The sequence below is a fragment of the Lepisma saccharinum genome, chromosome 20, assembly GCF_977018435.1.
Source record: "Lepisma saccharinum chromosome 20, izLepSacc3.1, whole genome shotgun sequence".
NCBI classification, from domain to species: domain Eukaryota; kingdom Metazoa; phylum Arthropoda; class Insecta; order Zygentoma; family Lepismatidae; genus Lepisma; species Lepisma saccharinum.
In genome coordinates, this window is record NC_139248.1 from 45,902,842 (window position 1) to 45,929,069 (window position 26,228).

The 26,228-nt window shown below is 37.6% G+C and overlaps 1 protein-coding gene across 1 annotated transcript in view; it reads left to right on the forward strand.

Annotated features, from left to right (window-relative positions):
* Window positions 1-26,004, forward strand: part of LOC146003602 (trypsin-1-like) — a 57,332-nt gene extending 31,328 nt beyond the window's left edge. Inside the window, exons 2-8 of the mRNA XM_083141914.1 lie at window positions 1,546-1,662; window positions 2,393-2,465; window positions 11,034-11,199; window positions 14,419-14,624; window positions 17,157-17,359; window positions 20,647-20,707; window positions 25,598-26,004. Coding sequence (XP_082998040.1) covers window positions 1,546-1,662; window positions 2,393-2,465; window positions 11,034-11,199; window positions 14,419-14,624; window positions 17,157-17,359; window positions 20,647-20,707; window positions 25,598-25,719 — 948 coding nt within the window. The 3' untranslated portion in view covers window positions 25,720-26,004. The remainder of the gene's footprint in view (window positions 1-1,545; window positions 1,663-2,392; window positions 2,466-11,033; window positions 11,200-14,418; window positions 14,625-17,156; window positions 17,360-20,646; window positions 20,708-25,597) is intronic.
* Window positions 26,005-26,228: the final 224 nt, after the last annotated feature.

The window sequence follows — 26,228 nt, forward strand, 5'->3', positions numbered from 1 at the left end:
TTGAGGGTGAGCAAGTTCAAGCGACCGGGTGTGTTCGATAAAGGTTTCACCAGGAATTGGTCCACCGAGATCTTCACCGTAACCGACGTTCTCCTGCCATCCTCCCCGCCCTACATACCCACCTATAGACTTAAAAGCGCCGTGGACGGCGAAGACATAGAGGGGAGATTCTACGAACAGGAAATATCCTCCACCCAATTCCCGGACACGTACCTCGTAGAGAAAGTGCTGCGACGGAAGAAGGGTAAACTTTACGTCAAGTGGCTGGGTCTTCCCGGTTCGCAGAATTCCTGGGTAAATGCCGGCGATATCGTATGAGCTGGGACGTAACCAAGAGGTGAAAGAAGAAAGAAAAACGGCGAGTTGCTCCCCGAAAGTATTCGATGCTTCATAGTGGGGCACTCGAGATAAGGCAAAACGACCTTGATGGTGGACAATTTCATCCTGGTTCCCCACTGGCTCGATTGGGAGAACAGGCAGCTGTATGTTTTTTCCAAAAATCTCGAGCAACCGAAATACAAGCAACTGACCGAGAATTGCGGCGATCTATGGCTAACACAGTAAAGAGTTTTCTGGCAAAGTAAACAACACCAAAATCCTTTACTTCCGTGCATGACACTCAGTTTTCGTTTTCTCGGTTAATAACGCAAAAAAAGAGCCGGATGGCGAAAAAGGCTCCTGTGCCTCGCTAGAGGGCAATCTTGAATTTTATTTTTCTCACTTTTTTGTGTTGTGGAAATAACCATGAAGGTATGCGAGCCCGTTTACCCTAACGGGAAATAACCACGAATGTACAAAGGGCGTGGCCTCTTAAAATATACGTCGTGAAACGCTACGCCCAGTCATGAAATGCTTCGAAAAACTGTAAAAATAAAGGCATAAAAGGGAAAGACTCGCCCACCTCACTTGGGCGATCTGGAAGGAACTGGTGTATACTACTGAATTCATATCTCTGGCAGTAAAATAATCGGAAACTATGAGCTAAATCTTCAATATCTCAGAACTAAATAAAACCCACAGACATGTAATTCGTTGCACCCAATATATAACAACTATATACATTCCAGAAAAATGTTCTAATTTTTCTGTCCATTTCTTCACTTCATTATTATGAAAATGCAGTATTCAAATAATTAATATAGTTTAATCACTGGTTGATATACAACTGTGCATGTTCTTTTATTTAGAGTAGCAGTTCTAGTTGTTACTATTCTCTAATGTTGAGTGAAATAACCCATTTCTCCTTGTTGATGCCCTAAACCTAACGATAAATTTTACCTTGAATATAATATGCTTTGAAAGCACAATAATGTTGTAAGCAAATAGTAACCGCTAGCTGGAGAGACACACATTATTTATGGGTAGTATCATAATTATAATTATAATTACCAATATATCTTACATTTACAACTTATATTTTTGGTACAATTTCATGCCATTTTCTGTATGGAATATACTAAGGCTGATACTAATTTCAATAAAATATAATAAAATTTCAATTACATGAACTTTTGCAAATATAACTTGCTTTCTTCTCATTTTCAGGGTCAGCGGAAATTACTATGGTTAGATGGTAGATATTTCATGCGATCAGCGGAGAAACCAGTCGAATCGCTGCACACGAATCGTGCATTTAACAGAGAAAGCAATGATGATATTCAGGTTAGTCAACATGAAGGAGTGAATAGTTTGTTTTTTTCTTTGCAATTCAAATGCACGTTATATCAAGCAGCCTTTACAATAATTATATGTATTTTTATCAATTGAAAAATCGATGAAAATATACAAACCAAAACACTCACTCCATTAGCATATCATCATATTAAATAAAATAAACTAATTCCTTTTATGACAATTGTTATTTCTTGCTTCTTTTGTGACCAATTAATATTTGTTTGCGACGAAAACCGAAATACAACTGTAGTAACATTTATATTTTGAACGTTGTTGCTATATTGCAAGCATTAGGGGAATATTGATCTCCGAGCTCTACAAGGTAATTCACGTGCCAATTACCCTAGTTGATTCTTATGGAAACAAATTACTTATAATTTTTGATAAGATGTTGCGCAGGAAATAGTTCACCAAGGGAATGTTTACGGGGAGTTAGAACTCCCACTTTGACTTTCGTTTTCTCGAAGCAAATGGATAGTTTAATTACTTAATTCTGTGATTCTGTTCTTAATTAAAGTGTTCAGTGGAACATTGTTCTAGTCCTACTCACTATATAGTTTAAGCTTCTGGTGATTTCTTGAGAATGAAGGATTTTCTATCCAAAGACGCGAAAAGAACCCAAAAATTCAGCAAAAGCGTAAGAAGTAATCTACATGTAAAAATTGAAGTGAAGCCAGAGATATTTTAAATTTGATGAATCGTGTTCTTTATATTCCAGATAAATCAACATATACCAAGAACTTCTCCTATGTCTCAGAGGGGACGAGGACTGTTTTCCAAAAATTTCTGTAGTAAGTAGTTGCAAGACGAAACTTGATGTCTGCATATAAGGCCTCCTTGATGGTAGTAACACTGTTACCTTAAAATCAAGAGGTTCCGAGTTCCATCGTTTTTTAAAGTAAAAACTAAATATACGTATTCTGCATATTAGCTGTTATCAAGTGGAAATGCGATTTTGAAGTTGGGGAGTACAACATTTTATGTATCTCAATTAGCCTCGCCAAACCTTCATCTCCATTTGGAATTTTGGTGACCACATTTATTCATTCGTAATTTCTAAAATATGCAAGTCAACTACATGTTGCTGATACAAATGTTCTCGGTGTTATGTATTGACTTGAGGCGTGTAATAAAAATTATATCTCATTTTTGAGTAGGTCTTCAACCCATGGCCCGCACAGCCCTTTGATGTGCCCCTTGCACTTTTGAAAAATTAAGTACTTAACATAAAAACGGATTTAGTAAATGGTAGATGGCAGCATCTTACAGCTTTCAATACTGCACTATAGTTTTGTGGTCTGCGAGCATCATTCAAATTGTTAATGTGGACCGCACTGTTTGACGAGTGTCCTAGGTGGTAACACTAGGTAACACTGTTCGTCAAATATCTGTTATTATGATTGTAGTCTCTCTTCATTATCAATATCATTATTTACATTATGTTCAGGATCTAGAACATTTTTACACTTTATATCTCATGAATTTGAATTTGAATTTGAATTTAAAATTTTAGGGGCGTCAGCACTTAGGCTATTTTGCTCCCGTCACATTATTCGGGGACCAGCCCCTTACCATTACAAATAACAACTCTAACGTTGTATAACTAAAAATCTTAAAATGTTCTGACTTCTGTTAAAAGCTGAGGCACTCAGCACACACAAGGACAAAAAACAAAACATCACACACAAAATTATACTGACCATAGTGCCAGTCGCCAGAGCCTCGTTAGTCTTTAGTCCAGGGTGCACTACGTGGAAGTGAGGTTGACTTTTGGGCGCCTACGTGGAAGGTACCCCTTACACCCCTATATCTCATGATTAGGAATACATTTCTCTGTATGTAAAGGTTGTTTGCGGAAGCGCGAGAAATCTGCTGCATGTTACAGTAGGTGTGCCTAACCCTCACTGTTGGCCACTAAAAGCCGATCACTGGGGAAAATGGGATGTTGTAGATGCTGATTTAATTCATATTGCAACTTGCAAATTTTTATCCCCTCAGTTCTTATCTCATTAGCAATTGAAAATGTATTTGAATTTGTGTGATACCAGTATTTTTGAAAGTTTCTTTTGTGCCACATTAGATTCAATATGTAGTGGATATTAATATATTTCCAAAATAACAAAAACTGTATATACACAAGAAACCACGTCGAATGAAAACGATTCATGTTTATATGGAAGATTTTACCACTATAAAATTTGGAAATCTCTGCTCTATCCCCACTTTATTTGTTTGCTTGAGTTGATTGTTTAGTATGTATCATAAGTTCCAAAACGGTGCATACGATTTTACTTCATTGTAATTATGAATGTGGTAGAAAATTCTACCCATTTTTGTCGCAAAAACCCATCTTGCCACCATTTCTGAACCAGTAGTGTTACCAATTTAAGGTTTTATTGAGAAATAAATTGCAATTATTAAATGCATCATTTATAGAAATTTACATACATCATTGCAGCTGTTGCACTAGTGCTGCAACAACCCACATCAACGCCCTCCAGTGTGAATTGGATGTATGTGTACAATTTACATAAAATCTACATGTCTCCTCACACTCGAATATTTCCGACACTCTTTTGACCGCTGGAATGACATCAGACACAGAAAAGGATGTTTGAAACCCTAGATTGCATTTCAGATTCACTTTCGTCATTGTAAAACTTTACAAAAAAAAAAAAAAAAAAACAACCTTGAACAGCAAATGATTTTTCAGAAACCCCTTATCGACCTCTGACGAAAGCGATACTTCTGCAGTTTCTCATAGCCCTTGCCAAAACGCATCGTTTGATGTAGAAATCGATCATGTCAGCGAGTTCCTAAGATACATATGTACGCGGTTACATGGTCGATTTCTTGGCAAGAGCTACCCTACACGAAACTTTTCGAATATCTTTTTCGTCTCAGAAGTGGTCGATACGGGGTTTCTGAAATAAAGGATTCAAAAATAGTTCATATCAAAACCTGTCATCAGTGGCAACGATTTGGTTACAAAACAGGTGGACAAAGTGCCAAAACTAAGGGGGCAAACTAGGGAACTTTCCTTTGACAGATAAGGTTTAGCACAGCGCGGGAGCAAAAGTTGCAAAACGTGGGGGACAACTGCCCACCCTCAACCCCCTAAGCGTAGCCACTGCCTGTCATTTATGGTGAAATGAAAACATGTTGTTTTGGACTTTTAACCACTGCATTTAATCTTTATGTACATACCTAAGTTTCGGCTTCCGTCCTCAGCGTAGTGTGTTATATATCTAATTCATTTGTTCAGTCGCTGGACACACGATCTGTTGCCTTGAATGGTTATTTTCAGTGGCCAAAACTCCACCTAGTCTGGTGGTCACGTCAAGGCTTGTTTTTGTGTGTAAAATGCCAGGCAGGATTACAAGGAGATTTAATACAGTGGCCACGTAGCAAAATACTGCAAAAACAAACCCTTGTTCACCCATTGTGGGAATGAGAATCATGAACTGTGATAAAAAACTGTGATAAAAACCCCAACCGAAAACATGCATTCCATGTAAAAACAGGAACAAAACATGCAATAGTAAAGACAACAAAGCCTGCCCAACATACACCCTCATGTGGCAAAGTCTAGTGGACAAGACAGACTATGGAGAACATCCTTAAAACAAAAAGGAAAAGAAATCCACCAAGTAGAAGAAAAATAAACGCTAAAAGAGCGGCAGCATACCGACTAAAAAAGCAATCGATTTAGTAAACTCTTCCACGCTAAACCCAGAAGCTCCCCCCTTTATGTACCCATATAGCACATACTTCAATCCCCCAACCCTTCTCGACCTCTCTGCTGAACCGTCCAACCCATCGGAGAATATAAAATCCACTACAAACACCCATTCCATCCTCAACGACCCTTTTCCAACTCCTTCTGCCCAATTGAGGTAATAAAACCCGCTCTGACACGAACACCTACATCTGACACATCATCAAGGAACAGATGTTTTACAATGTCGAAAGTGAATCTGAAATGCAATCTAGGTTTTCAAACATCCTTTTCTGTGTCTGATGTCATTCCAGTGGTCAAAAGAGTGTCGGAAATATTCGAGTGTGAGGAGACATTTTCACATTCAAGAAAATTGAACTCACTGCAGAAGACACACTTGACTAACATGACACCGATCTCAATACTGACTCGGAACCTCCACCACCCTCGCCAGAACACTCACTCCATCCCTCGGATCCGTACCTAATATATAGAAACTTCGAACACAACTTGAAACTTTCACGCCTAGAAGAGAGAGATATTCTCATTACTGCACTGAGAATACTAGTCAGGAAGAAGCATAGCAAGGGCAAAACTATTACCTTCCCCATACCAGAAGCAGTGGACAGGATAACGTTAAAAACTTACAACCTTCCTACCGACACAGAGTAGCTGCTCCGGCTAACCGAGACAGCTTTCGGACGTCGCGGAGAGTCCCTGGTACTTGACGATGTTTACGCGGACTTTGTAAGGGCACACGGGAGGATGGAGTTCATAGCAACAAACGAATGGCCCCGATGCCACCAATTAGTACGGCACTCATAGATAACTACAAGATACGCGTTGCAAAGATCAACACCAGAAGAATCAAGCTTGCAACTCTTCAAACAATCAATTACTGCAAAGAGCAATACAGTGACATAATTCTCATGCAGGAACCATACACATCCAAAAACAAAATTCCCTACATACCACTCAACGTTCAAACAATTCAGGGCAGCAATCAAACCATGGCAGCAATAATTAACCGAAACAGAAATCTAACAATCACCGAAATAACACAATTTTGTGACACACACATAAATTGCGCTCAAATATCTTCCGAGCATTGTTCTTGGATCCTAATAAATAGTTATTTTCAATTCAGCCATGACATAGACCCATATCTGGAAAAAATCGATCTGATCTGCAATGCGTACAAAAACTACAAGATCATAAACACAGCTGACACAAACTCCTTCTCTCAGTGGTGGTACAGCCAAGAAACCGACACCAAGGGGGTAGCCATGGAGGAATTCATTTCTGAGCACAACCTACAAGTCGAAAATTAGCCAGATAATCCCCCACCTACAGGGGAAGGGCGGGCGCCTCAAGCAACATTGATCTAACACTCACGAATGTAAGGGCCTTGGACGATGTCCAAAACTGGAAAGTTATAGATCTCGCCACAACATGCGATCACAACTTAATACTATTCGAGTTAATCTACAGGCAACACCAGCTTGAACAAACAGACCAGAAGAACATATTAAACTGGAGAAAAATCGATCATCAAAAATTCCTAGAATAACTCATTATCCCTGAACAATTTAACCAACAAAAATCACTCAACACGCTCGCAGAGGAACTCTCTGCAAACATCAGACAAGCAATTGAAAATTCAACACCCAGAAATAACCAAAGGAAAATGAAGAGGAAGCCATGGCCAAAGAAACTAACCAACCTTAAGAAACAAATGCAAAAAGCCAGGAAACTATATCAAAAATCCATCATCGCACAATACATCGCCAATCTCCAGATTTACCGTGCCAAAAAGAGTAATACGAAACTGAGGTACTAAATTATAAGACACAACAATGGAATATCTTCATCGAAAAACGTCTGGAAATAAATAAATGGGGCACCCCGTATAAAATCGCTACCGGCAAAATAAAAAAAACCGCAAACCATTCCCACCTTAATTAATGACGAGAACAACACGAATATGACAAAGGACTTGCAAGAAACCATCAACTTCTTAATGAAGAATCTCATACCAGACGACAAACCTGAAAACGACAGCGATGAAAATAAGGATACAAGAAAAATCTATCACCAGCCATATCCAGAATCGCCAATATTACCTTTCACTACCCAGGAAGTAGAAAACGAAATAAGCAGCATGAAAATGAAGAAGTCCCCGGGACCAGACGGAATTCCTGTGGAAATAATACAAGAAATCACCCTAGTACTTACGCCTTACATTACTCAACTATTTAATTAGTGCCTTATTCAGAAGATATTCCCAGAAACCTGGAAGGAAGCAAACTTAATAATCATCAAGAAACATCTAAATAAAGATAAAACCAGGGTCAATTCATACAGACCAATATGCCTTCTCAACGTTTTGGGAAAAACTCTTCGAGAAACTTATCCTAAAAGACTCAAAGAATTTCGCCTGCTGAAACCCATATCAGGGATACAATTTGGGTTCACGAAAGGTAAATGCACTGACGATGCATTACGCCTGCTATCGTCTACAACACAAAACACTCCAAACAAGTACATGGTTGGAATTATGGTGGACATCGCCGGGGCATTTGACAACTTGTGGTGGCCCAGCCTTTTTCAAACACTCAAAAACATGAACTGCCCAGGTACACTCTTCCTACTTCTGAAAAGTTATTTCTCTAACAGAAAAGTTAGCATCAAAGATCTACAAATGACTAAGATTACGTCAAAAGGTTGGCTTCAGGGTTCCATTCTGGGACCCGAGCTTTGGAATACTAACTTGGAGCCTGCGCTTATGGAACTACAAGACCATCCAGACATAGACCAGATCATAGCTTATGCGGATGACATTATCATGCTCACTTCCGGTAACTCAAGAAGGGAAATCGAAGATAAAGCATCTACTGCAATCAATATGCTATCCGATTGGTGTGATTATGCTAAACTCAAAATAGCTTCGGAAAAGACTCATTATATTATCCTTAAGGGGAAGTTACAAAGAAACCCTCAAATCAAACTCAGAGAAAGAAACTTAAAAAGAGTAAGAGAAGCTAAATACTTGGTATTACTCTTCAAGAGAAGATGTTTTTTTTTTTTAAACATAGCCCTGGCAACAACCCAGGCCGAAACAACTATAAACAGTCTAGCCACATTGAGTTTCGCAAACTACAACCTTCTACTATCACACATAAAAACATATCTCATTACCATATATAATGCTATTATTTCCTATGGCTCGCCCCTGTGGGCCATGGAAACCAGTAAACAGTACATTAAAAACAGAATGAGATCTTCACAACGCAAAGTGATACTTCGCCTTACGGGTGCATTCAGAACAAACTTAACCCTGGCTCTTCTCATGATTGCGGGCCTACAGCCTATTGAAATCGTTATTAAAACTAGAGCATCAAAATATTACTTTAGAAATGGACAAGAGGACGAAATCTATAAACTAATTGGAATACGCCCTGTCACGGTACCAGAAATTTACCAACACTTGTTTAGCGTCTGGCAACAGGAATGGACACAAGCTACACAAGGAAGGAGACTTCACAGCTTCCTTCCAAACATAAAAGAACGACTTTCGCTGAACCTTTTCCATCCCACGAGAGGTCTCATACATTTCCTAAGGGGACACGGTCCCTACGGTCAACACCTAAATAAGCACAACCTCAGACAGACTGATAAATGCCTGAAATGTACAACCGAGACGGACACACCGGAACATAAAGCCTTCTTTTGCCACACATCGAACAAACAAATCGAAGATTTAAGACAAAAGCTACCAAACTTCAACACGTACCAGTTAATAAGAAATCCGAGCACTTTACGTTACTAAACGACTTATCAAACCTGGTGTCGAAAGAGAAACATTCCCTCTTCAAATCCGGCATCACTCACCTCCCCATTCTACCCCTACCTCCGGAATGTAATATACCCCCCAGAAGATCACAAAGAATCCACCTTCGACAAACTCAATAACAGGATATCCCTCCTTCGGATTAAGATCACCAAGAGGATAATGAAACAGAACCTCCCACAGGAACATCAAGAAGGACACACTAATACACAAGACAGTGATACGCCAAAACGAAAAAAAGGTTACGCCTCCCAGGAGAAAGGTAAAGGATAACACTGCAAGGATTCGACCCAGGAACCAACCGAATTTAACCCAAATTTTTCTTTTTCGTTTCTTTCTTAAACTGTAATCTCACACCCCCTTCTTTATTCTCGTTACTAAACACTCTGCAAACTTCTCTCACTGATTCTTGACAATTCTCCATATTTCCACTACCGAACGTACTAATGTACCCGATACTTCCCAGGAAATCTCCCTACTTCTTTCCTTCCTGATGATGTCCCAGGTACCAACCGTCGTACCGATGTTCATCCCAGTCCGAGCAACTCTTGCTGGTCTCCCGCAAGTCTCCTTGCATCAGGTACCACTCGTTCTTTCATATCATTTCCTAGTATTAATACTTACATCTCAAAGCCAATAATACTCTCACTATCTGAAACATAACATACTAGAACATAGACCCTGCTTAACATTCATAGAATCGTGTTAATGTCTATTCCTCATCTCATCCATCAACACTAATGCACACGACACACAATAAAACTTATCCTAAGAAAATATTACCCACCCAATTACACACTTATGTAATTTCGTATCTGTGATCATAAATAATATTAATGTTAAACACTAACACATATTTACTTCGTACTATTACTAACGTTTATCTTAATCTTCTTACCTTGTAGAATGATGTAAAACCAACTTTGTTCAGGAAAACCAAACAAATTTGGTTCTTCACACTGGGGCATTCTTGCCAATGTCACAGAGAATTATTGTAATAAAAAAATGGAAAATAAAGGATGAATCAAAGAAAAGCGGGGGAATCCGTAAAAAAATCGCGGAACTGACGCCCTGGGTTAATTTTCAGGTACCAGGGCATAAGCGCATACCTCCGAAAGTAGGTTGACTACTTTTATCCGTATACATAAAATAATAATCGTTCTATGTAACCATATCTTGTATACTGTTTAGGAAAATATAAAAAAATCTTTGTTTAGTGGTTAAAAATAAAAAAAAAACTCAAAATGAATGATTCACCACTGATGAGCTTCAAAGAAGTAAACCTATTATGTTCCTACTTTTATCAAAATTCTTTAGACCACATGTGTATATATAATACATAAAGAGTTTCTGAATTTCAAATCTGGATAATGCCATTGCGCTTGTTCCATCATTAACACTCTAAAGTATGTATATACAGTGAAAGTAATGAAAGGCCAGAAATGGTGAAACACAACGCCTATCCTAGTGTTAAAGGCCGCATGCATGGTGTGGTTAGACGAAAAATGGCGTAAGAAAACGCCAAAGATGGCGATAAACAACACTATTTCGCGCTTACAACAAAACGAGAGTTCTGTTGCCAATACTTTTGCTGGAAACCCAATTGCATATATTGTTAGAGTGTATTGTATCAGTTTATGATTGCTAATCGCCGTGATTATACCAGCAGTAAGAAAAGGGAGTAGAAATATGAATATTGTACAATGTGTATTATTGAATTAAGAACATAATATAATATATTCCAGTAAAGAAAATTTACCATATTCTTAATGTTTTATTTGTTGAATACAGTGTGTGGCAGTGCGAGTCCCAGCACGTCGAGGGTGGTGGGAGGAAGGGTGGCCATGGAGAGGCAGTACCCGTGGATGGCGATGCTCACGGAAGAAGGGAAGTTCTTCTGCGGAGGAAGCCTCATCAACGACCGCTACGTCCTCACCGCTGGGCACTGCGTCAACGGGTAAGTACAACTCCTTAAAATCTTAGATAAAATAATACCTTATCTTCCTCGTAAACTCGACGAAGTGTGTGTGGCCACCACATGTCCTTTTGATGTAGACAAATACGCAAAAGTCCGGTGGTGGTTGGTGGGGAATTCAGTTTCACATGTAAAGTTGTTGCATATCGGAGGCAATGTCCACTGGCTGTGTCCGAAAGGTACAAAGAGCAGACTTTGACTACAAGTATGTTCTTGACTGAAGCGACGTCACCTAGCGCAATTCGAAAGCACCAATTAAACGAGCAATCCAGATCAGAGCGCGGAGCACGTGACTCATGCACTAGTTCGTTTGTTTGAAATCACGTAGGTAGAAAGCCAAGCAACTTGTTGGTTGAAGTTCTTGTAATGTGTGGAAATGTATGTATGAGAAGATTTGAAAATGCTATGTGATTTTATGGTGAAAAACAAGAGCTTAAAACGCGGGGAAAAAAATTGTCCTCAGTTTTATCTACTGATCGTATTTGGTGCTGTAGTCGAAGAGCAATTCGAAAGACTTTCACTTCTAGTCCATGACTTCGAGACCATTCTTGGAGGATGCTCGCTTCAAGTACGGTCTTGTACATTTCGGACACGGCCTAAGGGTCACAATCAGAATATAAGTTATAAGGAATTTGATTTTGGCGTATATATTTTTAAAACTAGCATATTTAAGAATATTTCAGTTATGTCTTAGTACTTTGGGAAACAGAAAATTACAGCAGTGTGTTACCAGAATATAGTCTGACAAATGAAAATGTCTCCTTCGCATATTTGCTTCTTTTTTAGAGCTTTGAATGGCGCCCTAGGCTTCATTGCCCGTCGCCTATCCGTAGCTGCGAGCCTGAGTATCATTTTAGTTTTGGTGGCCAAAAGATAAACGTTTGTGAAAAAAATGTTTTGAATACTTTGGCTGCATCAGAAAAGCTGCCAGGACCACCCTTGCTAAAGTGACTGCTATGAGAGGGAGTAAGAAGAGGAGGAAGACGATGAGAAAAAAAAATAGAGACAACCAGATGGTTAAGACAATACAATAACATAAGTAGATAAATGAAAGTTGAATCTCATTACTGCCGTGAGAATTCATCCAGACACTATCTTCAAACGGATTTATTACTAGCAAAAAAGTATAAGTTCATTGACGAATAAGTTGATAAAGATGTACAATCTAGTTTTAAGACATATAAGAAAGTGTTGTTAACAAGAAACCTTGTAGTACTTTACCGTCCCATGAAAGATAAACATTCATTGTGTATGATATTTAAGAGAAAGCAACGAGGAGATCAAGGCATATTTGGGTCACAAATTTAATAAGTTAAACATATTTTAGAATTAAAACAAGATAAAAGAAATTAAAGAAGAATGTAAACATTTTTCGTTTGATCTTCGACAGTTCCTACATTTGCTGATTTCAAGATTTCACTCTTCTATAAAAGACGATTAGCCAACTATAATTTTACTTTCTATGGCATTGCGACTGAAGAATGACATTGTTTTACATGATAAGAAGATCAAAGAAAACGTGGAAGATCTGAAGTCACCACACTGTTGAAAAACTTTGGCCAAAAATGTGTGAAGGAACCATACATATTTGGAAATGGGTGTAGTGGGCAAAACATCTATCCTGGCTACCATGCTTCTTTGTAGTTACCAACAGTTAGAACCTAGAGATAATAGCTCGTAGATTCCTTGTTTCGTTTCATGGCCAGAGTGAAGGAGAATCAGTAGGAAAGAGTATCTGTTCAAAGTGGTAAGAAAACATGTTATGTACATTTTTTTTGCTACGAAGTATTTATGTTCATATGTGCTCTATATAGCAGAACTTTTCATATAATAGCAAATGCTTTACTTTAATAGCCTTATGGAGTGTGAGAGATGACGCTTTCAGAACACATACAAATGTCAACCAATCTTCCCTGTAGTACAGCCTGGATTGCATTTTGCAGACAAGCGAGACGCGAGTGCCAGAATTCGTGGTGGCTGTTGTTGTATCGTCCATCTACAGGGTTAGCCTAAAACAAACAGACAGTTTAAACATTTTATAAATTGAAATTTATTTCTTACATCAGAAAGCATTTAGCACTGTTGTATAGAGCAAGTATTCAAGGATTCGAAGGACACACATAAAATGCCAGAACTTGGCAGTGCTGGGGAGGGAGGGTTTGGGGGGCAAACCCAGGGCGCCAAAATATCTAGCTACAGGGCTGACATATCGTCCCGCATGTACTAAAACCATCAATATTTAAAGTTTGATCTTTATTGTGTGCAGTTTCTGACCATTTTTAATAATAGATTCCTATGATATCTCATATGACCTAATAAAAAATCATAAGTAGGTACGGTACATATGTTACCGATAACAATATTTATCCAAACGTAAAACCTGTCCCCCCCAGGAGATTGAATATTAAAATGTTTTCATCTCAAATTAAGATTTAGCACTTTGGCATTGGTGCAAAGATAGTATATGTTTACAGACCATGAAAAATTCAGACTACTAGACAAAGTTTGTCAATATTTCTTCCAAATCCTCTTAATGGTCAGATAGGTTAATTGGGACTGGACTTACAGTTTAGAGTGGAATATGAATCACTCTGTAATGTGCATCCACCAGAGCTCGAACCCGGGACCACTTGATTTCAAGGTGAAAGAGTTACCTCTACGAAAACGGGGAGAGCCTTTGGAATATTTGATTTGAAATAAAAAATATACCACTTATTATGCTTCATACGAATGTGTGCAAATATCTTGCTGTACGTTAAATTCAATCCGTAATTTTGGGTGTGTCAGCAGTTAGGCTATTTTGCATCCGTCACATTATACGGGATCCAGCCCTTTACCATAACTAAAATATAACTAATAGCTATAACATAACTGTAATGGCAGACTAAAATATTCTTACTTGGGTTAAAAGCTGAGGCTGCAAAGGAGCGCTCAGCACACACAAGAACAAAACACATACAGCCCTACAGAGGTCTATACTGGCTGTAGGTCGACGCCAGAGCCTCGGTAGTCTGCAAAAGCAGTCCAGGGTGTACTACGTGGAAGTGAGGTCTACGCTTAAGCGTAAATTTACAAATACTATCTTTAACGTAGTCAGTTGATGTCAATGTATTTCTCGTAGCCGATACTACATACATATTAAGAGATTAAGAGAGATTAAGAGAAATTCTAATGACTTTAAGACTTGTTGGCCTTTTTTAGGCGAGATAATAGTATTCTTGGTGTCGTTCTGGGAGCCTACAACAGAGAAGCTACTTCTGACGATGTTCAGGAGATTCCTGTTGATGATGTCGTCAAGCACCCGGACTTCAGCAGTTGGACTTTAGACAATGACATTGCACTAGTAAAAATACAGGATCCTGTAACATTTTCCAAGCAGATAAAGCCTGTGTGTCTTCCGTCTGCAGGTAAAAATACAAATATTTCTCGACAAGTTTTCGTGATCACAGTGTGATTTCACTACACCACTACTTGTTATTTTTTTATAATGGTATTTCAATACGGTAAATGTATTGTCTAAAATTACTTTAACCATTTTTTACTTTTACTTCTGCTCGGGTTCTTAAATTTTACGTTTAATGTTTGAATCTAAACTATTTTTACGTTATAGTGACATTAAATATAATGAGATGTTTACTATTTTTCAATTTGAAATATGCAATGAGAATTTCCAGGGAGGAGGTCGACTGACAGGTTCAACACTCTTCATCGCTGCGATGAAAATAACACAGACACTCACACACACACACACACACACACACACCCACATACACAGAGTGTGTTGGGGTAAAAAAACATGTCAAACCAGTAGCACAGATAATTAAATATACCAAGATCGAAAGCTTTTTTTATTAATGTTTTGACCTTTTTGGCCTTGATTCGACGCTACGAGTTCTGTATCCTGGACAAACTGATTTTATTCTTACCTTTACATGCACACGTGCCAGAAATGTTAATACTTTCAAGTGACATGTACTTTTCCTCTCAGGTCGATTCAATACGATATGGAAGCAGGATGATATCCACAGACTTCCGGCAGTCAATGTTAAATTCCTGGGCTTATGGCTAAGTTTCTGATCATACATGTGCCACTATCCATACATAAGTTCCTCATCTTATTTGACACTTTTACGTTGAAGGTATAATTTGTCACACAGTATTCACACTCAAGATAGTGTATTTTTTGCTGCATTTCGTTTACTGCAAGAAAAGTAAAATGTCGTTTGCTGCCTACTTGCATTTTTACCGTATAGCATTGCCGTTTTTTCCACTTAAAGCCAGTAGCGGCTTCTGGCTATTCGCACATTCGCACGTGCACATACAAATAAATCTGCAATGCAATTAATTCTTTTTATACTTATTCACTTATGTCCTTCAAAATATCAAACGTTCCGAAGCCCAATCGCCCCATCGGGTTCGCATTACCAGCGCCTGCCGATGAGATACGTTCGCTCGGAACACAAGTTGTCCTGTGCTCCTTTGCCGCTGTTTGCAGCACGCAAGAAAAGAGAAGATTTTCACTCTTCTAGATCGCGTTATTATGGGCTTCACGCACACTGCTAGCATTGTGTTCACGATACAGCAGTGTTGCAATCCCGTCCCATTTGAAATCGTGTAGCGGAGTAGAGGCAACCCACACATCGTCGTAAATCGAGGGATATATATATATTTTTGGAGAAGGGAGTTTCTATGGTATCTTCGCCCACACTGCTCCGAGCATGAAACGGAAAGAAAGAAGGGAAGACGGAATGGGGGGAGGGGGTGCAACTCAAAGCGAAAGGCGTGCTTTAAACAATGTCTTATCTTGTCTTTGCTTAGTGCAGCTTGGTCAAAAAAACTGCCCTTGTAGTAGTCGAATTATCATACCAACCCGCGCAGAAGAACCGTGGATCAGCTGTGCCTGCTGGCGCGTTGCATAATTGTTGCACTGTCAAAATCTCGTTCCTGTTTCAGTGGAAAGTGTTTGCTTTCATAATGAATGGAAAATCTGTACAAAGAGAAAGCAGAGACCACGTTGTTGAATTTTGGGGGGGAAGTTAGCTACAAAGCGTTTAGCAACTGCAGTAATAATACGGATACGGTGGAATAGAAAGGAAAGGTTTGAACTACGAAGAGGATAGTGTGGAGTGGACTGAGTAAGTTCTGTTATTTTCATTAATATTTATTTCGCTTGGTTCTGTCGGTCATTAGAAGTAAACAACTGTTAGATAGATTGCAACTGGTTTTCTGCATGTGGTCGCTGGTTCTGCTGTACCTTGTTTGCAGGAGTGGCTAGAGATAACATTTTCATCCGGGCGAGGTGGAATTGTGGCGCCACTACTTTCCACCTTCCTCCAATATAAATCATAACCATGTTATATATTTACGGTTTTAAAGACGAAAAATAATAACCTTATTTTAAAAATATTTTAATACTGTTGAAGATCACGTTTATTGTAGGTATATGTTTATTTAATACCTACAGATCGGTATTTCTATGTTTATAGTGATTTTGTCAGGTTATCGAATATTGAATTATCTATATAATAACACTGCTTTTCTCGTGATCGACGGAAAATTCACCGAAGTATTTCCAATATATATATATTAATATTTTTGATATTTTTCATGAAATAAAACTATCCCATAGCCTCATTTTCAGTAAAAAGTGGTCATAACTTGGGTTGCCAATACATTTAGCATCATAAAGTACGCAGAAACAGGTGCAAATATTTGAGAGGGGTTAAATAACACTTCTTCTGGACACGTGTCTGAAGTGCACACCCATAAAGTCAGACCACGAGCCGCCACTGCTCACAGCTATAAGGCCTCAATGATATTACAAAAACTCACCACGAAGATCTGTACACTCTGAAACAATTGTCCTTGTTATTAGATGTTGAATTTAAGATTCTTCAATTCGATTTGATTTAAGCTAATATTTGTTTTGTCCAACGAAGGCGTTGATTACGTCGGTCTTCCGGTGGTGGTGGCCGGCTGGGGAAAGACGTCGGAGAGCGGCGGCTCGGCGTCCACTCTCATGGAGACGACGGTGTTCGTCATCGACAACGAGGAATGCAAGAAGTCCAACTACAACACGTGGGACATCACAGAGAATATGATGTGCGCTGAGTCAGACAACGGAACAACGGATGCTTGCCAGGTCATTAACAATACAATTAAGTTTAGTTAGTTTTTATTGCTAGTATATTAGTAATGTGACATAAAAGTAGATTGATTGCTTGATTGATTTTAAAATTTTGGGTACGTCGGCACGTATGGCAATTTTATACTCTTTAGTATATACGGGGAGAATCGCCTTATGTAAAACTCTTACCTCAAAATTTAAAAAAGTGACGGTGTAAAGAGGCCCTTCAGAAAGATTAAAAATGCAAGTTGTAAATGGACCTGTATCGAACAAATACAACACATTAAGAAAGGTAGGGATAGTCTAAAAACTACCTCAGAAACAGTGTTCTTCTCAAAAAGCTAAAACATTGGCAAAAGCACTGACATTGTCTCCCAACATAGTTGACAAATCGTTGAGAAGATTAATATCCTATCTGAGGTAATTAAAATGGGCACATTCAAGATAAAAGTGCGGTACACATGCAGCCTACTGCACAGCGGAGGGTCCAGCACTTGTAGCAAATGACGATGTATCAGACGACTGTTTCCGATTTGAAGCCGCGTTAAGAGGACTACTTCTCGGCGGGAGGGACAGGACGAGCAACACCAAGCACCAGTGGTGGGCTTGAGAGCGCGAATCTTGTTTCCCGTACTCCGTGTGAAATGTATCAAGAAGGGAAAAACGAAAACCTTCTGCAAGTCACTAGTTGGTAGAAGGTGAACGAGAACGTCGCCGTCTGTATCAGCAGACTTGGCACCAGTATAGGCAGGTTTGTTTCCCTTGAGGCGGACTAGGGATCCATCAGAAACGAAATTAGCTCTCGCAGATAAGGAAAAAGAAAATTATTATTACAATGCTTGACAAAGTCTAGCCAAAACATTCTCGTTAAAATTATACCGACATGTTCGAAATCGGTTTACGATATTTGAATATGGCACTTCATATTAAATTTGCACCTGGTCATAAAGTTCTTTATGTTCAACTTATGCCACAACAATAGGAATCAATAAGAGAAAGAGTCAATAGAATAGAGAGTAAGGGAGTGTGAGAGATGGAGGGAAACACACAAACATGCACTAAAATGAACGATGAAGAGATTCTGAATATGTGTGTGTGCGCACGTTGTTCTGTGTTTCTTTAGAACCAAAACGGATAGACACCAAAACTTGAAGTATGACTGGAATTCGAAATATCATTGTTTTGCAACCCTTACAGATCAAAATGGGTACCAAATATAAACTCTGTAGAAAAATAGAATCATTATCTAGAACAAGTAAATGCTAAGAAATACTAAATTGATGCATCACATTGTACTGCTCAATTCCAAATCAGGTATTTAGTTCTAGTATATCTTGATTTGGTTAATCAACAACGATTTATTTAAAATAAAACTACTTTCTCATCACATTATTATTATTATTATTAATCAAAAACTGAATATGCTGACCAAGGTAGAATTTATTTTATTTTAAAACATAAACTAAACTTTACGTTTCAACATTCTAGCAAGGTCTTCTTCAGACTCTGTACCAAATACAAATGAAATAAGGTATAGAACTGGAAGGTATATATACACACACAAAAGATTATTAGAAAGTGTTTATCTGGAACAATCCTTACCAAGTGTTCCAGCAGGTGGCCTTCTCCTGTAAACTGTTGTTTTACCTGAAATATAGAAATATAAATCCTTATAGAAATAGAGAAGAAAGGGGAAGAAGACACAATAAACTGGAATGGGGGACTGAAGATAAACAAAGTATGGAAGACGGTGTTAGAAAGATTTGAAAGGACAAGAGCGAAGGAGAAGAAAAGAAAGGGACTGAAGAATGAAAGGATAAGGAAAGAGAGCGTTAGATAAAGAGTCCAACCATGTTCCAGATGAAAGGAAGTGTTTATCTTTATCTTTAGTTAGCCTTAAATTATGACGAAATTTAAATTTAACATCCTGCACCGATTAAGTACTTACTTACGTCTTTTATATTTCCCCAAAAGCTAAATGGTAAAACTTTTACTCCTTTCTTAGTACAATTGCTTCAGATTCCACCTCTTTGAGAAATCGATATTTGAAATTTTCATGAAATTTCAGCATTAGGAATGAGTTTCTAATTGCTTCCTTACCTGCATACACCTCAAAGAAAACAGTGGTTTCTATGTAAATATAAAGAACACCACGTCATTAAAACACGAGTATCAAATGAAAGAGAATAAATTGCGTAGCTCTAATTTGTTTATAGTTTTTAGCTTTACGAAATTTTGTAGTAACTTCAGCATCTATAGTTCGAATGGTTTCGGTAATGTAGAAACATTGACGGTCTGCACATTGTTGATTTTCAATTATTTGACTACCACGGACAGATAGATGTGCTAATCATTTGTAGAATATTTTACATCTTTATGTTTTCTCATTTCCGAGATATCGACGCAATTTGATTTTGGTGAGATATTATTTGTTCGGTCCTTGAGTACACCAAATTCTGTTTTTTTGACGCTTGTTGTATCGAGAGTTTATTTAATATAAATTTAACAACAATTTATGAACAACACTTTTAGTTCTACCTCCAAGAGCAAAAATAAATAAATTGAACGGCATTGGGAGTGTCCCTTTTCATCTTATCGACCCCGAAAATCTTGGATTCCACACTAATATCGGTCGTTTTTTAGCTTTTATAAGTCGCTCTTTCCCAGCCCCACCCCCAGGGATGCCAGTGGTGTCTTACCACAACAGTATTTCTTTCCAGGTTGCAAGTGATACGTGTTCCAAGTTTGGTTGAAATCCCTCCAGGTGTTCGAGAGTTATGCTGGAACAAACACACATACACACATACATCCATTTTTTATATATTAAGATTAAAATTACAATGCCATTGTAAACGTTCGAGCATGCTACGATCCAGCGTGGAAGACTCGAACGAATACAAGCAAGGTAAGGCGGTCGGTCCCATTCAGCATTCTAACAGTATATCTTTATACGTAGCTTCCCTACTTTTAATGTATCATTCATTCCTTTACCAAATATATTGAACGTTAGATGATGCAGTTAAGTTAATATTGGTTGATATTTACAAACCGAAGGAATGGGCGATGCAATAAGTAAGTCATGGATGCAATTGGCACACATATTTTAACGAGTGAGTAGGGAATTCAGCAAATATTCTCTATGTAATCAACTGTTTCGTATAATTGCGATGATCGTATCAACCTGTCTAATCAGCATGAAAATATTTTTTGGTAGTTGTTAGAATAATATAAAAAGGAGAAACATCTAATTTCGAAATCTGAAGAAAATTCAGTATTATCTGTCTGTGAATTTTCCATTCCAGGGAGACAGTGGTGGTCCTTTGCATTATTCCAGTTCTGTTTTAGGACGTCAACAGCTAGCAGGTAATTTAAAATTTCCTTTCTGTGAGCACTAGAGCTCATTGAGTTAAGTTATGGTGCAAAGAGGAGTAAATTTCTGAGCATTGAAGAAACAATGTTCATTTTTAAGCTGTGTGATATATTTTTCCCTAAATTGAATTTTTCAATCAAAACACATTAATAAATAATATTAATCCCACAAAGGATTTCCAATAGAAATGTGGCAATATTACAGATTATATTATCTTACATAACAAACTTAGATAATTTACGATAGGACAAAAATCCACCTTATCAAACATATTTTTAAATTAAAACCTCTAAAATGAATTTTGATTAGTATAAATTAGGATGAATAAACTACTTTAGTCTGAATAACTTGAAATGTTCATTTAATCATGGTAGTCGATTCCCACTGTCACAATTATCTCAGTCTTAACCTAAAGTAGAAAATGTTTAGATGGTTGATAGGGAAGGTACTCTCCCACGAACTATAATACGCACACACATGCACATACACATGTGTAATTTAACTTCATAGTCCATTATTTAAATGCTGGGGATAACGTCAAATTTAAATTATATGTAGAGAAATTTTACAATTTTGTCCATATTAAAAGATACAGGATATTATTAGACCTACAATAATAAGAAATGCATGACATACATAGGCATAAAATACATATAATACATTACATATACATACATATTCAGATCCAACACAGTTAACTTTTGCAGTTGAACAGATCAATAAAGATACTACATGCTTAATGTAACCATTACAATATAAATTGAGAATTTGTGCAATGTATCATGAATATATAAAATTAGACGTAATTTAATCATAAGGACAATTAAAAATATGAATTGATATTATAAAATATTTATTATTAATGAAAAATTTCATGGATACTGCATAATTATTTTATCTTTAATTTGCTCCATACAATTTCAACTTCTCTGAAAGTTTATTATGAAATTTTGCTGCTGCAAAGAATATTTTTTATATGGATTTAATCTATATGAATGTTTTAGTACCTAAGTATAGCTTACACATAGGGCATTTCTATGGTATTGGAAGATCCCAACGTTTGAGCAGAGTTTTTAATGCTGTATTTCTTAAAGTTTTTTTTTAATAAAACAAATCCTTCAAAACACTGCAACCAGCCTTTGTTCCAATCATAAATATATAAAAACAGTGTGAATTTTTAATCTTCCACTTCGTTCTTTGTATGAATTGTCTGTAAGGAATGAATGTTTGTATGAGTCTCTTCATCATTTCATTAACCATCCAGTCATCGTTAAGGTCTCGATTAACTCTTATGTCAGTGACATCATTATTTTACCAAAGATCAATTTTAAAATCAATCAATCATCGCCCTTCATATCTACAGGGTGTCCAGAAGCGCGTTTCGCGTCCCCCTTCCACCTGGCTGACGGACGAGTTGCACCGGCTTATGGCGATGCGTGACAAAGCGTACACCAAATATAGGGAGGCGATCAAGGTCGGTGATCATAACACATCCATCTTTGAAAATTACAGAATCCTGAGGAACCGTTGCACCCAGGAAGTACGAAAATCAAATAGCCGATTCGCGTCTGAACTATTAACATGCGAAAGCAAACCTGACGTCCTCTAAAAAAATTGAAAATACTGGGAGTTGGGAAGCGGAGAAACCACGAATCCATTAATAAATTTCCACCGGAAGTATTGAACGATCACTTTGGTGATCTTCCGATCGTCGATGATAATGTGAAACACGAAACGATTCGTAACATTCAAACACGCTCCACAACTTCTCCAAAATTTTGTTTTTCTTATTTTTCGCCAGAACAAGTCCGAAAATTGTTACAGAAGATAAAGTCATCGGCCGTAGGAGTAGATGAAATTTCTATCCTCATGATTTAAAAAAATCTCTACCACGTACTTGCTCCTATCACTCATATTTTTAATTTATCTTTAATTACAGGCGCATTTCCCTTGTCTTGGAAACTCGCCCTGGTACGCCCTATACCTAAAACAAACAACATAATAAACGTGAACGATTATCGACCAATCAGCATCGTCCCAGCCTTGTCTAAAGCCCTTCAAACCCGGAACTTTCTAACGCGAAATAATTTAATAGATCCTTTTCAGTCTGGCTTTCGAAGTAACCACAGCACTTGCACGGCTCTTGTCAATGTAACCGATGACATGAGGCTATAGCTTTTTTCAGTTCTTACGGCGGGCGCTCTAGAAGTTGGCAGGGGAAGTGGGGAGCGGGGAAGCGACCAATCCAGCACGATAAGAAACGTAGCGGCCAGTAGAACGAGTTTCACGTAGTACTTTTTCCGGCCGCGTCGTGTCTCTCGGCGCCACTGCTGTTGTCTGGTTGGTCTGTTGCGTAATCCCCGCTCCCCACTTCCCCTGCCAGCTTCTAGAGCGCCCGCCGTAAGAACTGAAAAGAGCTATAGTAGTCATGGATAATAAACAACTTATGGTTCTGGTACTTCTAGACTTTACAAAAGCTTTTCAAACCATTGATCATGAAATTCTACTCGCTAAATTATCATCGTTATTCAATTTTTCCGACTCCGCGGTTAATTAGTTCTGCTCCTATCTACAAGAACGTCAACAATGTGTTGTTGACCTATATGGAAAATCTTCGTGCAAAAACATTCCTTGTGGTGTCCCTCAAGGCACTGTACTCGGCCCCCTCTTATTTGCTCTGTATATAAATGACCTCCCGACGGTGATTAACTGCTGTAAATACCATATATATGGCGACGATTTTCAGTTATATTTCTCTTTCTCACCGCAAGAAATACTGCATGCAATAGAAATTGTGAACAATGACCTTAAACAAATAAGCAATTTACTTGGTCTGCACGCCATGGCTTACATCTAAACCCAACTAAAACCCAGTGTATTCTTGTAGGTTCCCCTAGAATTTTTGAGCAAAATAGATAAATCTAGCCTCCCTAAACTCAACGTAAATGATACGCATCTGCCCTTCCCACTACTGTTAAGAATCTGGGTGTGATACTCAACCAACATCTCTCCTGGGCAGAGCACGTTAACTAGGTATCTAGAAGAGTTTTCGGTGCTTTGCATTCACTCTATCGGCTCAAAAAACTTCCTCCATGAACACATAAAAATCAAACTGGTCCAGTGTCTTGTATTTCCCATTGTTGACTATTGAGACATTGCTTTCTTGGATGTCAATCACGAACAAGCTAACCGACTGCAGCGTATTCAAAATGCCTGCATTCGTTTCGTTTTCGATATAAAATATTCAGAGCATTTGACATCGTACTTTGCGAAGGTCTAGTGGCTTAAATTAAGCGATAAACGTAATTTTCATAAGTTAATTTTACTGTACAAAATCCTCCGCAATATCTCTATAACCGATTTCAACATCTTTCCGACTTTCACAGCCGCAACACCAGATCTCGGAAAGATCTTTGCTCTCCATTCCACTCCACAAATCCAACTTTTATGCAAATTCTTTTACTGTTACCTCAGAAGGCCTTTGGAACAAGTTGCCACCTGAAATTCATGTCTCTTCCTCAATTGTGACGTTCAAAAAATTGTTGAAGTTACACTTATTATATAATGAAAATTAAATGTTTGATTTCCCTAATAATGTGGCGGGTGCAGAGAATGATAGAAGGACGTAAGGTACAAAAATAATTTAACGTAATAGATAATATGAATTATCATCAAAGTATTCCGTTTTGGACTGTGTTTAAGAAAGTGTAATATTATTTATTTGCTTGTACGTGTGTAAGGGTAAAAATCTGTATGTGTGAGTGTGAGTGTGTGTGCCCGTATCTATAGGTTAGATTACCATTCTTATATGTATTTTTCTTTGTATTTTTTACTTCTCTGTAATTTTTATATATTTTTTCTTTTTTTTTCTTTCTTTTTCAATATTTTAATTATTTTACATTCAATTTTTTTGTAAACATGATCAAGTGGAAGAAAAGGCTCTACAGCCATACCTTCCCCATATAAAAGAAGACGAAATAAATACATAAATGAAAAAGTCCCACACCATAGGCAAAATGGTAAAATGGTAATACAATTAATTTTGCTGTTTTTTGGAGCCGTCGAATGGGCCCCACGCTCAAGGGATTTGAATCCTATGGACTATGCTTTCGGAGGGTGTGTTAAATCACTGGTGTACTTCGCACAAGAATCAAGGACGTATGTGAAGTCATTGCCCGGATTATGTCCCCTGGGTGCTCAACAATTTGCGATTCCGCCTACAAACATGTGTGGAACTCAACGGAGAGCACATTGAACAAATGCTGTAGTTTTGACTATGGTGCGGGACTTTTCGGACTAAGAAATTGTCGATAATTATATAAAATAATATTTTAAAATTTTCATAATTTATTACATTAAGAAGGTTCAATTCTCATTATCGCCCCTATAGTTTATATAACGTATTGGCCACACGATACACCCACCCTCTGGCCACCCTTGAATGTTGACGTATATTTTTCCGTCTCAATAGATATGTGGACGGATGGAATAAGTTATAATTATTTCTTTATTTACAATTTATTATAATTATTATGGCTTTCAGTACTTTACTTTTAAGTTCAAGATTTTTAGCACTCATTTTTACACCGAGAAAAATAATATGATTTAATAATAGGAAAGGTATCTCGAAATTAATTTCGTAAATAAGACGTGTAGAAAGAACTTATTCATGTGTACAGTTTATTTTGTCTAAATGTTGTCGTGGACGTTAAACACTTTGCATTTAATATATTTTTGCTGCTACTACTCTGTACAAGATAAAAAGACATGGAACACACGTCCTATTTTATTCAAATGACTGTGTTTGTTCTTCGATTCATATTTTCATTTGTTGCTACAATCTGTGTAAACATTGATTTGAGAACAGTTACTCTACCTTGCAGGCATCGTCTCATGGGGAAAGGGATGCGCCAGGGAGAAGTATCCAGGAGTGTATACTCGAGTATCCAACTACGTGCAATGGATTTATGATAACACCAAAGACGCTTCGTATTGTATGATGTGAAAATGTAAGAACACATCTAGGATGTATGCTTAAGATACAACGCGATACGTTATATTTCGCTCTCCGTAAAAGCGAAGTAACTCAAAGGACAGATATATCAATTTTATGAAATATTAATCTTTACTTTAATGAAATCTATCTTTGATATCATGTGATTAGACTGTCCTCTTTATCGCCATGAATGCATTGTATCGTTTCTTCTTTCACACTCAGTTATTGTTAACAATTTTCAGGTGAGTTTGTACAAATGGAACCGGATATTTACGGCACTTATTATAAGCAATTTATGACAAGTATAATGTTCAAAACAAATAATTGAAAAGGCTTACATTTTGTCATTAAAAATACACATTATTTGTTTCGATTCCTTTTTTGTAATTAATTTTGAATAAAAAACAAAAAATACTTTTCTCACAAGTCGCTTATTAATTGGAAAGGGTATTGCCTCAGATTCAAAGGTATATTACACAAATGTGCAACAGATATTATTGTCATGTATATCATTACCA